The 14376-nt window shown below is 51.6% G+C and overlaps 1 protein-coding gene across 1 annotated transcript in view; it reads left to right on the top strand.

Annotated features, from left to right (window-relative positions):
* Positions 1 to 14376, top strand: part of NOL4L (nucleolar protein 4 like) — a 142688-nt gene that overhangs the window by 35936 nt on the left and 92376 nt on the right. Inside the window, 1 exon segment of the mRNA XM_087962334.1 lies at positions 11022 to 11177. Within this exon segment, the coding sequence (XP_087818460.1) occupies positions 11022 to 11177 (156 nt within the window).

Raw genomic sequence — 14376 nt, forward strand, 5'->3', positions numbered from 1 at the left:
CCTTTTGGAACGGTTCCCTTAGCGGCCGCTGAGACTGACAAGGCCGCTGTAACTCTGGCCACTAAATGAAACTCTGGAGTAGTGAGTCCAGGGCTACCTGTAGGGGAGAGCCGATGGAAAGGGAAACGGAAAGGCAGCCCATGGGAGGCCGGGCGGGCGAGGCGGACAGGTGGTGGCCCAGGTGCGCCAGGTGCGGCGCCTACCTGGAGGGCGGGGCTCCTCTGCTTGCCCTGCCCCCTCCCCGCGTGCCCAGCATTGCTGCCAGCTGGCGGGGGGCGTGTTTGGGGGTTGCTAGGTGCACGCCGAGGAAAGCAGGAGGGGGGACATGTCTCTACCTAGCTCTCTCTCCCCCGCGCTGGTTGCCATGGTGACCGACAGATTCTCCCCTCCCGGGGGAGGGGCTCCTCTTGGCAACTCTGCTGCGGGCGGGGGTCCCGAAGCAGCCCGGTCCTGCCTGGGGGGGGCGGGGGAGGTTCTCGCAGGCTCCCCGCTTTTCTTTGCGGCCGCCTCGGCTTCCCTTCTCCCGCCCCCGGAGAGCCGCTCCGGGCGATGCGGCTCGTGGAAACCCGGAGGAAGAAGAACTTTGCAAGCCTACCGGGGCCTTCACGTGCTCTCCCCCGCCGTTGCTTTCAAGGACACGTGTCGTGTCGGTCTGCCTGCGCCTCCCGAAGGGGACCCGCCTGGCTTGTCTCCGTGCCTGTCTGCCGGTGCCACCTTTGTCCCTCTGCCCACCCGTCCCTGGCAGCCAGGCAGTCTCTGTCCGCCTGTCTCTGCTTACTTACCTACCAATCTAAGCTCTCTCTCTCCCTCCCTGCCTCCCCTACCAACCTCATTTCTTTCTTTCTTTCTTTCTTTCTTTCTTTCTTTCTTTCTTTCTTTCTTTCTTTCTTTCTTTCTTTCTTTCTTTCTTCCTTTCTTCCTTCCTTCCTTCCTTCCTTCCTTCCTTCCTTCCCTTCCCTTCCCTTCCTTCCTTCCTTCCTTCCTTTCATCTACCTATCTATCATCTCTTTAATCTGTTGTCTGTCTATCTATCTATCTATCTATCTATCTATCTATCTATCTATCTATCTATCTATCTATCTATATCTATCTTTTTAATATCTATCTTTAATCTGTTATCTCTTTAATCCTATCTTTACTCTGTATCTATCTATATCTCTAATTTGTTTATCTATCTATCTATCTATCTATCTATCTATCTATCTATCTATCTTTTAATATCTATCTTTAATCTGTTATTTCTTTAATCCTATCTTTACTCTGTATCTATCTATATCTCTAATTTGTTTATCTATCTATCTATCTATCTATCTATCTATCTATCTATCTATCTATCTATCTATCTATCTTTTTAATATCTATCTTTAATCTGTTATCTCTTTAATCCTATCTTTATCTATCTATATCTCTAATTTGTTTATCTATCTATCTATCTATCTATCTATCTATCTATCTATCTATCTATCTATCTGTTATCTATCTATCTATCTATCTATCTATCTATCTATCTATCTATCTATCTATCTATCTATCTAAATCTATCTAATTTGTTTATCTCTCCATCTATCTACTCAGCCACCCATCTACCTATTATTTCTCTCTTTCCCTATTTACCAATCTAATCTCTTTCTCCCTACCTACGGTACCTGCCTTGCCTACCTGCCTCTCTGTCTCTGTCTATCCTCTGTCCCCATCTATCAATCTTATCATTCTAATGTAAAAACCTCTCATCTCCCTCAAAAAGAGACACTGGGCCGGGTACAAATGAAACATTAAAAACTGGAAAACATATATGAAATTTAAAAAGGGGCAAAGGATATTAAAAATTAATTCAGGGCAGGGGCTTTCAGGACCCTAAGCAGGCCCCCCTGGCCTCCCCCCCATGCCAGGCTGCACAGCCAGGGCTTCACGCCTTTCTGGAAGGTGGGGGCCGCTTCGCCTCTGAGGGGGTTCCCCCCCCACAGGGCTACAGAAGACCCCCTGGGCCCACTGCTCCTCTGGGGAAACAAACTAAGGGGACCCAAGGGTTTTCATTGCCTCTCCCCCCCCAAAAAAGATCTCCCAGCTGAATAACAGAATAACAGAGATAGAAGGGACCTTGGAGGTCTTCTAGTCCAACCCCTGCTCAGGCAGGAAACCCTATAACATTTCAGACAAGTGGCTTTATAATCTCTTCTTAAAAACCTCTACTGTTGAAGCACCCACAACTTCTAGAGTGAGTCTGTCTGTCTGTCTGTCTCTCTCTCTCTCTCTATCTATCTATCATCTCTATCTATCCACCCACTCACCTATCCATCCATCCATCCATCCATCCATCCATCCATCCATCCATCCATCCATCCATCCATCCATCTATCTATCTATCTATCTATCTATCTATCTATCTATCTATCTATCTATCTATCTATCTATCTATCTATCTAATTATCTAGCTGGCTTTATCAAATCCATCTTAGATCTCTCTTAACAGAATAACAGAGTTGGAAGGTACCCTGGAGGTCTTCTAGTCCAATCCCCTGCTCAGGCAGGAAGCCCTATCCCATGTCAGACAAGTGGTTGTCCAGTCTCTTCTTGAAAACCTCCAGTGATGGAGCACCCACACTGTGGCAAGCAGTTCCACTGGTTAATTGTCCTCTCTGTCATGAAATTTCTCCTTAATTCCAGGTTGCTTCTCTCCTTGATGAGTTTCCATCGGTTGCTTCTTGTCCTGCCTTCAGGGCTTTGGAGAATAATTTGACCCCCTCTTCTTTGGGTCAGCCTCCCCTCCCCAAATATTGCAACTCTGCTATCATGTCCCCCCCCCCAATCCTCCTTTTCATTAAACAAGACATACCCAATTCCAGCAATTGTTCTTTGTAGGTTTTAGCCTCCAGCCCCCTAATCACCTTTGTTGCTCTTCTCTACATGTTGCTGCTTTGCCTTGGAGATCCCTGGGAGGGGGGTGGGGGGAATTGAAGGTGACAAGCTATAGGGGGTGGGGGCTCAACCAAGATAGACCAGAGACCCCTGAACCTTCAGGTTTTGGCTGGTGCAGAGGGGGTGGGTAGGGGGCTTGTTGTAGCCAATCACCTTGGCGTCAGCTGCCAGGGGTCTGAGCCTCAGGTGGCAGAGAGGACCAGACAGCAGGTGGCTGGAGGCCCGGCAGGTGGAGGCAGGTGTGGGGAGGGGGCTATCGCTGTGTTTCCCCTCACCACCTGTGTGTCAAGCCTGGTAGGGTGTAAGAGGAGAACCAGGTAGTGCAAGGAAATCTTCACTGGTGTTTAATTTCTTTATTAAATTTAGAAGTAAGGGCTCCTTGGGGCTCTCTGAGCTTGGTTGCTTTCTTGCAGACGTTTCATGACCCAACTGGGTAACGTTATCAGTGCTACTAAGGAGTGGATACGTTGGATAATGTAATGTTTGCAAGAATTCTACCATGCTCCTCTTCCTTCCCCCGCTCTTCTTCCACACCCCACTCCCTTCTAGCACTGATGATGTTACCAAGTTGGGTCATGAAATGTCTGTAAGACAACCATCAAACTCAGAGCCCCAGGGATCGCACAGTCCTCCTCCTCTCCTTTTCTTCTTCCTCCTCCTCCTCCTCCTTCTCCACCTCCACCACACACCCAACTGTCTTCTAGCACTGATGATGTTACCAAGTTGGGTCGTGAAATGTCTGTAAGACAACCAACAAACTCAGAGCACCAGGGATTGCACAGTCCTCCTCCTCCTCCTCCTCCTCCTCCTCCTCCTCCTCCTCCTCCTCCTCCACACACCCAACTCCCTTCTAGCACTGATGATGTTACCCAGTTGGGTCATGAAATGTCTGTAAGACAACCAACAAACCCAAAGCACCAGGGATTGCACAGTCCTCCTCCTCTTCCTCCTCCTTCCTCCTCCTCCTCCTTGAAGCCCACCCATCTTAAAACTACCAACGTTAAAAAAAAACAACATGCTCTAAAGTGGACAAACAGTTTAGAAATTTATCTGTGCAACATTGCTCTCCCCGCATCTCTAGTCTGGCCCTGCACAGAATATGTTCTCCAGCATCCAGCTTAAAGTGCCAAAGTTGGACACCCTAATCCTAAACCATTCCAAATAAATGTCTGTTGACTCCAGTCTCTTCTTTAAAACCCCCAGTGATGGAGCATCCAACACTTCTGGTGGCAAGCAGTTCCGCTGGCTGGTGGTTGTTCTCACCATTAGAAAATTCCTCCTGAATTCCAGGTTGCTTCTCTCCTGGATTAGTTTCCATCCGTTGCTTCTTGTCCTGCCTTCAGGGGCTTTGGAGAATAATTTGACCCCCTCTTCTTCATGGGAGCCCCTCAAATATTGGAACACAGGTAGTCCTCGACTTACAACAGTTCATTTAGTGACCATTCAAAGTTAGAACAGCAAAAAGTGACCGTGATGACCACTTTTCACACTTATGACCATTGCAGGATCCCCTATGATTACATGATTGACAACTGACTCCTATTTATGACGGTTGCAATGTCCCCTTTTGCGGCCCTTTAAAGTCGATGGAGAAGCCAGATCTCCCTTAACAGCCGCGTTCTTAATTTAACTAGGGTTCAATTCCTTTTCCTGATTTATTAATTAAATCCCTGATTTAACGGGGACTCACTTTGCAAGCGTGTGCAAGGAAAGCCATAAAAATGGCGCAAAACAAATCCATTTGGAATCGGCCGTACATTGAGGACTAAGCCAAGGATTTGTGTCCGGACAGTCTTATTTAAATCGCCCCGTCTTTGAAATCGGTCACAACTTGAGGAATACGTGCATCGCGTCCAGTGAGCGATGGAGGATGCAACCTATTGAAATCATTCCTAGCGAGACCCGCCTGGACATTTCTGGAATTTAAGGGGGTCTGTTCCCTGCTTTTGGGGGAGTGGGCTGGCATTAACACCCATCCTGATACATGTTCATGGAGCTTCTCGGTCATCCAGATCCTGGTTGTCCCAAAGGTGCTTTTTTTTTTCCCCCAAGGGGCAACTGGATTTTCTTCTTTTTCCTTGAAGAGGTTTCGCTTCTCATCCCAGAAGCTTCTCCAGCTCTGATAGAATAGTGGCAAAGGGAAGGATTTATATTCAGGGCTGGGCTTCAGAACGTTTAGCAAAGGGTTTCTCTGCCTGGTTGCTGGGTGGGCGTGGCCATGGTGGGCGTGGCCTAGTCAGCCTCTTGCATCGTGGTTTGGGGGGGGGGTGTTTTTGCTCTTCCTGGCCTCCGGAGGCTCCCTGGAAGCTAGAAACGGGCCCATTTCCGGCCTTCCCGAACTTCCGGGAGTCCCGTTTTTCACCTTCCCGGAGCCTCCACACACGCCCTGCAGTTCCCCTGCATCCAAAACAGGCCGTGTGGTGACACCTGGGAGAGGTGGGGCAGGGTAGGCGGGGCCAGACGGGAGTAGGATTTGGGGGTCCTCCCGAACTGCACAGAATCTTAGCTAGGGGCTCTCCCGAACCCCTGCGAGCCCCGCCCCCCCCAGCAACCCACCCCTGTAAATTATGCTCCTTGCGGACAGCTGGTCATTTGCATCCTTTTAGAGGAGGGGTCGCCAACCTTTTGGATCTCAGGGACCACCAAACTCATCGTTTTAAATCTCGGGGACCATTCATATGAATTTTGACTGACGGTGGCTACCCAGAGGCAGGGGCGGGATACCAATTTCTTAGCAACCAGCTCTGTGGGCGTGGCCTAATTTGTGGGTGTGGCCTGCTGGTCATGTGACTAGCTGGGCATGGCTTGTATATAAATATTATAAATATTTATGTAAATATTGAATTTTTTATAAAGAAAAAAAAGAGCAACTTTTACCGAGAATCAGGCGAAGCAGGAAGGTAGAATGAGTTGCTCACAGAATCATTTAGAGATCTACCTTTCTGCAATCTGCTAGCTGAGTCACTGCACTGAAAAATAGGAGCTTCAGTCCTAGGGAAGGTTCGGCTGTGCTTAAAAGCAGAGCCGAAGATCTAAAGATGAGCTAGAAAGGAAGAAATCCAATGGTTTCCTGCTTCCTAGCTAATCTAAATCTCCCGGCACAGCAGAACAGATGATGGTCGGGAAAAAGGGAAAATAACAATTTAGCAGGCAAGTTTGCTGGGTAAGGAGGAGTGGGCGGGGAGCGTTCCTGCAGGCGGCGCAGCCTTGTGTTTCTGCGCAGCCTGGATTAATTGCTTTGGGGGGGGGGTGCTCTGGGGGTGACATTTCTCTGCGGACCACCCAAATTTTCTCAGGGCCCACTAGTGGGCCGTAGCCCACCGGTTGGCGACCACTGTTTTAAGGAGTCATTGAGGCCACCTGGAGGTTTTGTCTGTGTCATCAGGGTCACCTGAGTGGTCTGTATCCAGGGATGGGATTCTCCAGGTTTAACAACCGGTTCGCCGATTGCGCGATTTGTGCGCATGTGTGCACAGCACTCTAGCAACACAGCTGAGAAGCAGCAATCCGCTTGTGCCACGCTAATCAACTGAGACAATATAGGTAGGTAAAGCGCAGAGACGGGCGGGCGGGCGGACCCACATGATAGTCGAAGCGAACCGGTCGCTGCCAGCTGATGTTCAGAGCAAGGGGGTTCAGCCGAACCAGTAGAATCCCACCCCGCCTGTATCTTTTAAATGCAGACAGACAGCCGAATCTCGTCCTGATGCGTTTTGTTCTCCCGTGTTGTGAAGTGGCTGTTTTGTTTCCCCAGTGTACAGATCTGCACAGGGCTCACTGCATTGTGCTGCACATCCTGGTAGGTGTCATGCCCCTATCGGAGTCTGACTCTGAGGAGGAAGACAAACAGCCGACAGGAGTGGGAGTGTGGCTCCGTTGGCTGTGGAGGAAACTGGGGAAGGGCAAAGTCTGGCTGGGCAGAGCAGGGAAGAGGTAGAACAAGGAAGAGGGAGTTCAGAGGAAGACCCAGGCCCATCCCCTCTTCATCCTAGGGCACCTAGAGAGGAATGGAGAAGGGAGCAACGTGGGTTACGGGGGAGGAAAAGGCCCTGATTCCCTTCATTAGCTGCAGCTGGGAAAACAGGATATAAAGGGTGCTTGCGCACAGCACCTTGCTGGAAGCAAAGCATGAATTATCTTTGTTTGTCAAGTCTTATCTGGGTTCTGGCGCCCTCACAACTGTGTGTGTTTCATTATCTTTTGAAGTCTGCAATTCCTTATCCTGGCGTGTCTCGTTAATTGCTGCAGTTTTGTGGTTTGTGTTGGCTTTTATTTATAATCTATATGTTTACAAACGGTTCTTGGGAGAGTATTTTTTTCTCCAGCTGATGATAATTGGACATCGGGGGTGTGGGGTGTGGGGGGGGGCAAGTTGGAGGCATTAAAGGGACTTTACCTACTTTTGTGACTTTGTTGCTTTTGTGCCACACCCCTTTGGGTCATCACAGTTGAGGACTACCTATACCCGTGATGGCGAACCTATGACACGCAGAGCTACTTCTGCCGGCATGTGAGAGGTCATCTGGAAGAGCCCTACTATGCATGCGCGTGCAAACCCCCCCACCAGCCAGCTGATTGTATGGTATCTGTCGCACATGTGAGGGGAGAGACGCACGCGTGGGAGACGCACATGCATGTGCAGAGGCATACGGCGTCCGGGGCGGTTGTGTGTGCATGCACAGAGGCATGTGGGGAGGGAGGGGTTGCGCATGCAGGGGGGTCACATGCATATGTGCAGGGGGCAGGGGTGTCACATGCGCATTGCACCATAGGTGCATGCGCGCATACACTTTTGGCACACAACATGGAAAAGGTGAGCCATCCCTGACCTATACCCTCTTTGGTCACCACCACGCCCATAAACAGGTGTGAAGTTTGTGTGTGCCAAGGCAACAGGTTTGACATTGGTGTGTGTTCTGCTTATTACGCTCTGGATGGATATAAAGCAGACAGAGCAGCTCCCCAAAGCCTCCATATAAAGTCTTTTTGATTGGCTCATCAGGCATCCTTATCAACTCACAGTTACGACAAGGTTCTTCTTAATGTCCAATCCTTTGCATATCTGCATTATGGTGTAGATTAGATAATAAACTCTCATCCAGGGGCGGGATTCAAATTTTTTAACAACCGGTTCTGTGGGTGTGGCTTAGTTGGTGGCAGTGGTGGTTTTCAACTTAAAGATGCCACCGGTTCAGTGGGCGTGGCTTGGTGGCCGCGTTTTGAGCGCGTGCACACTTTGCGTGCATGCGCGCGCCAAACACGTACTTTGCGCAGGCACAGAGGCATTCCAACTTGCCTCCTGCAAGCCTGAACAATGCTGGTCACTGCAGCAGCTGCCGCGCGGCGCTATTGTGCGCCGCGCAAAGCAGCTGCGCTTTGAATTCTGGACATAAAAGTGAGTATGGGAGCCTGGTTGGGTGGGTGGGCCCAACCACAGAGCAGCGAAGAGAGCCGGTTCGGTCTCCACTGCTCAATCGCCGCTACCGGCTCTCCAGAACTGGGCAGAACCGGTCGAATACCACCACTGGTTGGTGGGCGTGGCTTGGCGGTCATGTGACTGGCTGGGCGTGGCCAACTCAACATCACTCACAGCGAGGCACGCATCTCCTCGCCTGGCCTCTCGTGACTGGGGGGGATGCTGCAACAGTCGTAAGTGTGAAAAACGGTCATAAGTCACTGTTTTCAGTGCCATTGTAACTTTGAATGGTCCCTCCACACAAGCAAAGTAGGGGAAAATAACTCCAGAGAGGTTCCAGAGACAGGAAGTCTAGTCCTGCCAAGAATGTAATAAGGGTTAACGGAGAGGCAGTTTCTGTAAGCAACACCAGAATGTTTCCTTCCTGCCTTCCTTACAGGATTAGCCCAGTAATTTCTTCTAACAACCAGTTCTCCGAACTGCTTAGAAGGTTAACAACCGGTTCTAGTGAATAGGTGCGAACTGCTAGAATCCCACCCCTGCTCTCATTCCCATGATGATTGAAGCGGCTGCATGGTAAAAGATTCAGGCAAGAGTGAAGGAACCTCCCCCGACCCACCAAGGGTCAATTTAGTGACCAATCAGGGTTATAGATGTGGCCACATGACATGGACTACATTTCCCAGGATGCCTTAACTCCATTTACCATGATGCATTCCCTTAAGGGGACAGCTCACAAATCCTAACTAACTATCCCAAATCCCATTAACTCTAAACTGTCTGGATAGCACAGTGTGTGTGACTTGTGTGTATATTTTGCTTTGTCCGTTCAAAGTTACAAAGGCACTGAAAAAAAACAAAACGACTTGGGACCATTTTTCACAGTTACGACCTTTGAAGGCGATCCAAATTCAGATACTTGGGCCACTGTTCCATACTTATGACTGCCGCCGTGTCCCGAGGAAGTCACGTGACACACACTCCCTTTGACAGCCTTCCGACAAGCAAAGTCGACGCGGGAAGCCCGATTCACTTAACAACCATGTTGCTGACTTTAACAACGGTGGAGATTCACTTAACAACGGTGGCAAGAAAGGTTGCCACAGGAGGGGCAAAAAACTCACTCGGCACAGGTCTCGCTTAGCAACAGAAATGCCGGGCTCTGTTGTGGTTACAAGCCGAGGACTGCCTGTTGTTATTTAAAATGGCCTAATGGGAAAAAAAAAAAAGCTGGACGTTGTGTGAGTCACCCATCCCCGGGCAGCCCGAAAGGAGGTGTGGTGTGTGTGGTTGTGTGGCTGTGCCAACCCAGCAAATCTCTCTGTCAACTCATCAAACATTCCTCTGCCTGTTTTAGTAGTTGCCATTTAAAAAAAAAAGTGGGGGGACGAAGGAAATCTGGAAGAGCCGTGCAGCAGTTTGGAAGGGAAAGTCCATTCCAACTCTTTTATCTTGAAAAGACTGTAACTAAACTACCAGCGCTTTTTCCCGCGAATATATTTAATTGGAAAACGTGATTGATGACACCCAACTCCTTAAGGTGCTCAATGGGAGAATCTGGTTTATGAGACACCTGGGGGAGGGGAAGAGGGAAAACAGGGTCCCAGGGGACTGGAAATGAGGTAGGGAAGAGTTGGCTTCGTGCAGGGCAGGGCCAGTTGGTCACCTCTAATGGATCCTTTGAAGTTTTTTGAAGTTTGGCTCGAGGATCATGATTTCATTAGGGCGATTGCTGGAATCCTGACACTCTCTTCCACCCCCCCCAAAAAAAATTCAATGGGGTTGCTATAAGTAAGAAAAAGGGGGTTCAAAATCACCCCCATTTTTCTTTGGGGCATCTCTGCCAGCCGTCACTGCGAGCAAGCCAGCCAGCCGGCTTTTGTTAGTTGGCATCTTTTCTTACCTGAGCGGAGACGAAGTGGGAGGGAGGGATGGCGTGCCAACCCTCGCCCGCCATGTCCCGCAGCAAAGCCTCCCCCGCCTGCTTGCCGTGGACCCTTCCTGAGCCTAACTCGGCTTGTCTCCTTCTCTCTCTCTCTCTCTCTCTCTCTCTCTCTCTCTCCTCCCTCTTTCTGTCTCTCTCTGTCTCTATGTGTCTCTCTCCCTCCGTGTCTCTGTCTCTTTCCCCTTCTCTCTCTCCCTCCCTCCCTCACTCACTCTCCATGCCTCCCTCCCTCTCTCTGTCTGTCTCTGTGTCTCTGTCTCTCTCTCTCCCTCCTCCCTCCCTCCTCCGTCTCCCCCTCTTTCTCCCTCCCTCCCTCCCTCTCCCTCCCTCCCACTGTCTGTCTCTTTCTCTCTCCCCTCCCTCCCTCCTTCCCTCTCTGTCTCCCTCCCTCCCTCCCTCCCTCCCTCTCTGTCTCTCCCCCTCTCTCCCTCCCTCTCCCCTCTCTGTCTCTCTCTCCTCCTCCTCCCCCTCTGTCTCTCTCTCCCTCTCTCTCTCTCCCTTCCTCCCTCTGTCTCTCTCTCTCCCCTCTCTCTCTCCCTCCCTCTCCCTCCTTCTCTGTCTGTCTCTGTCTCTCTGTCTCTCCCCCCTGCCCCACCTCTCTCCCTCTGTCTCTCCCTCCCTCTCCCTCCCTCCCTCCCTCTCCCTCTGGCTTTCTGTCTCTCTCCCTCCCCCCTGTCTCTCTCTCTCTCTCTCTCTCTCTCTCTCTCTCTCTCTCTCTCTCTCTCTCTCTCTCTCTCTCTCCAGGGGGCAGATGGCCTGTCGGAGCTGGAGGGCATCGCGCTGAAGCGAGTGGCTGTGGTGGAAGACTTCTTTGACATCATCTACTCCATGCATGTGGAGAGCTCGGCCGAGCCGGGCAAGGCCCCCAAGCACGCTGGGCAGAAGAAGACCTACCGGGCGGTGAGACGGCCCTCCCCTTCCCCTCCCCCTCCCCAGGATGGGCTCGGCAGCTGGACCCTCCCTCCCTCCCTCCCTGCCTGCCTGCACCTGCCTGGCTAGGGCAGAAGAGGAGGAGGAAGGAGGCGCTGGCATGCAGGGGAAGCCGTGGGGGTGTGTGTGCAGGGGAGGAGGGAAAAGAAGGGGAGGGGAGGAGGAGGAGGACACGAGAAGGAGAGGAGGAGCAGGACAAGGAGGAGAGGAGGAGGGAGAGGAGAAGGAGAGGAGGAGGAAGAGGAGGAGAGGAGGAAGAGGAGGAGGAAGGAGGAGGAGGAGAGGAGGAAGAGGAAGAGGAGGAGAAGGAGAGGAGGAAGAGGAGGAGAGAAGGAAGAGGAAAAGAAGGAGAGAGAGGAGGAGGAGGAAGGAAGGAGAGGAGGAGGAAGAGGAGAGGGAAGAGAAGGAGACGAGGAAGAGCAAAAGGAGAGGAGGAGGAGGAAGAGGAGAAGGAGAAGGAGAGGAGGAAGACCAGAAGGAGAGGAGGAGGAGGAAGAGGAGGAGAAGGAGGAGAAGGAGAGGAAGAGGAGGAGAGGAGGAAGAGGACAAGAAGGGAGAAAGAGGAGGAAAGGAGGAGGAGGGGGAGAAGAGGAGGAGGAGGAAGAAGAAGAGACGAGAAGAGGAAGAGGACAAGGAGGAGGAGGAGGAATTGTGGAAAAGAAGTGGAGGGGGAGGGGAGGAGGAGAAGTGGGATGGACAAGAAGAAGGAGAGGAGAAGGAGGAGCAGGAGGAGGGAAAGAGAAGGAATGGTGGAGAAGGAAAAGAAGCGGAGAGGGAGGAAGAGGAGAGGAGGAGAAGGAAAAGGAGGAGGAAGAGGAGAAGGAGAAGGGGAAGGAAAAGCAGAGGACGGGAGGGCCCCCTCTGCAGATGTGCTGAGAGGAAGGAGGGAGGGAGGGAGGAAAGGAGGAAAGGTCTGTCCTGGACGGTCACATGGCTCTCTGTGTTTGTGTTTTTTGTGTGTGTGTGTGTGTGTTTGTGCATGGTGCGTTTCCTCCTGCCGTAAACAAAGGCAAGGCTGCATGCTGCACAACCATGAGAGAGCTCCTTCGTAGTGGGGCTCCAGCTGCTAACACAGGAAGTTGTGGAGGGGGGGAGGAAAGGGCACCCTTCCTGTGCCCTCCGGCGCGGCCTCAAGCTGGCATCTGGCCTGGGTGCCAGGGCAATTTTGCAGAGCGAGGAGCTGCAACACCCGCCCTTTTCCTGCAGCGCCCCCAAAACTGGGGGAATGCTTTGGCCCCCTTGTTCCCCAATGCAGCGGAGGGGTGGGGGGGGCTTTGATCTAGCATGGGGTGGAGCTCCGGCCTCACAATCAGGAGGCTGTGAGTTCGATCCTAGGTTGGAGCCTAGTATATTGGAATAGATTCTCCCCTGCTCGGGCAGGTGGGGTTGGGCTAGATGTCCTCCAAGGTCCCTCCCAGCTCGGATGTTCTATAGGTGATCCTGGGGGGGGGGGAGGCGCACTCGGATTTGGAGGGGCCAAAAAGGCAGGAAGGCTGAGCTGAGGAAACACCACCCACCCCCTGCCCCCACCCCATCGGTCATGCTAGATAAAGGTCGCTCACCTTAGCAACTTAGAGGCCGCTGGACTTTGACTCCCAGAATTCCCTTGGGCTTGGGCTGTTTTCCTGCAGACGTTTCGTCACCCAACTGGGGAGCATCATCAGTGCTAGAAGGGAGGGGAGATTGCAGAGAGGAGGAGGAGGAGGAGGAGGAGGAGGAGGAGGAGGAGGAGGACTGTGAGGTTCTCGATGCTCTCTGAGCTTGGCTGTTTTCTTGCAGACGTTTCATGACCCAACTAGTGAACATAGTCAGTGCTAGAAGGGATAAGGGTTGCAGGGAGGAGGAGGGGAAGGAGGAAGAAAAGAAGGGAAGGGAAGGGAAGGGGAGGGGAGGGAAGGGAAGGGAAGGGAAGGGAAGGGAAGGGAAGGAAGGAAGGAAGGAAGGAAGGAAGGAAGGAAGGAAGGAAGGAAGGAAGGAAGGAAGGAAGGAAGGAAGGAAGGAAGAAAAGAAGGGAAGGGAAGGGAAGGGAAGGGGAGGGAAGGAAGGGAAGGGAAGGGAGGAAGGAAGGAAGGAAGGAAGGAAGGAAGGAAGGAAGGAAGGAAGGAAGGAAGGAGGAAGAAAGAAGGGAAGGGAGGGAAGGGAAGGGAAGGGAAGGGAGGAAGGAAGGAAGGGAGGAAGGAAGGAAGGAAGGAAGGAAGGAAGGAAGGAAGGAGGAAGAAAAGAAGGAAGGGAAGGGAAGGGGAGGGAAGGGAAGGGAGGAAGGAAGGAAGGAAGGAAGGAGGAAGAAGAAGAAGGGAAGGAAGGAGGGAAGGGAAGGAAGGAAGGAGGAAGGAAGGAAGGAAGGAAGGAAGGAAGGAAGGAAGGAAGGAAGGAAGGAAGGAAGGAGGAAGAAAAGAAGGGAAGGGGAGGAAGGAAGGGAAGGGAAGGAAGGAAGGAAGGAGGAAGGAAGGAAGGAAGGAAGGAAGGAAGGAAGGAAGGAAGGAAGGAAGGAGAAGAAGGGAAGGGAAGGGAAGGAAGGGAGGGAAGGGAAGGGAGGAAGGAAGGAAGGAAGGAAGGAAGAAAAGAAGGGAAGGGGAGGGAAGGGAAGGGAAGGGAGGAAGGAAGGAAGGAAGGAAGGAAGGAAGGAAGGAAGGAGGAAGAAAAGAAGGAAGGGAAGGGGAGGGAAGGGAAGGAAAGGAAGGAAGGAAGGAAGGAAGGAAGGAAGGAAGGAAGGAAGGAAGGAAGGAGAATTGTGGGGTCCTTGATGCTCTCTGAGCTTAGTTATTTAAAAAGAGCCGTGATGATACAGTGGTTAGAGTGTCATATTGGAGGCTGACTCTGCCTACAGTCTGGAGTTCGATCCTGACCAGCTCAAGGTTGACTCAGCCTTCCATCCTTCCGAGGTTGGTTAAGTGAGGAACCAGATTGTTGGGGGGCAAAAGGCTGATATTTTAAATTGCTCAGGGGGTGTGGTAAAACACTGTGGAGTGGTACATAAGTCTAAGTGCTTTTGCTTCATTACCCAAGTAGGTAACATTCTCAGTGCTAGTAGATGCAAATGCCACTCTCTTCTGGCACTGATGATGTTACCTACTTGGGTAATGAAACGTCTGCAAGAAAACTACTGAGTTCAGAGAGCACCAAAGATCATCTCCTCCTCCTCCTCCTCCTCCTCCTCCTCCTCCTCCTC

This window comes from Notechis scutatus, chromosome 3 (genome assembly GCF_049901735.1).
Source record: "Notechis scutatus isolate UNSWTSFEM ecotype Mainland chromosome 3, rNotScu1.2, whole genome shotgun sequence".
Classification (NCBI taxonomy): Eukaryota; Metazoa; Chordata; class Lepidosauria; order Squamata; family Elapidae; genus Notechis; species Notechis scutatus.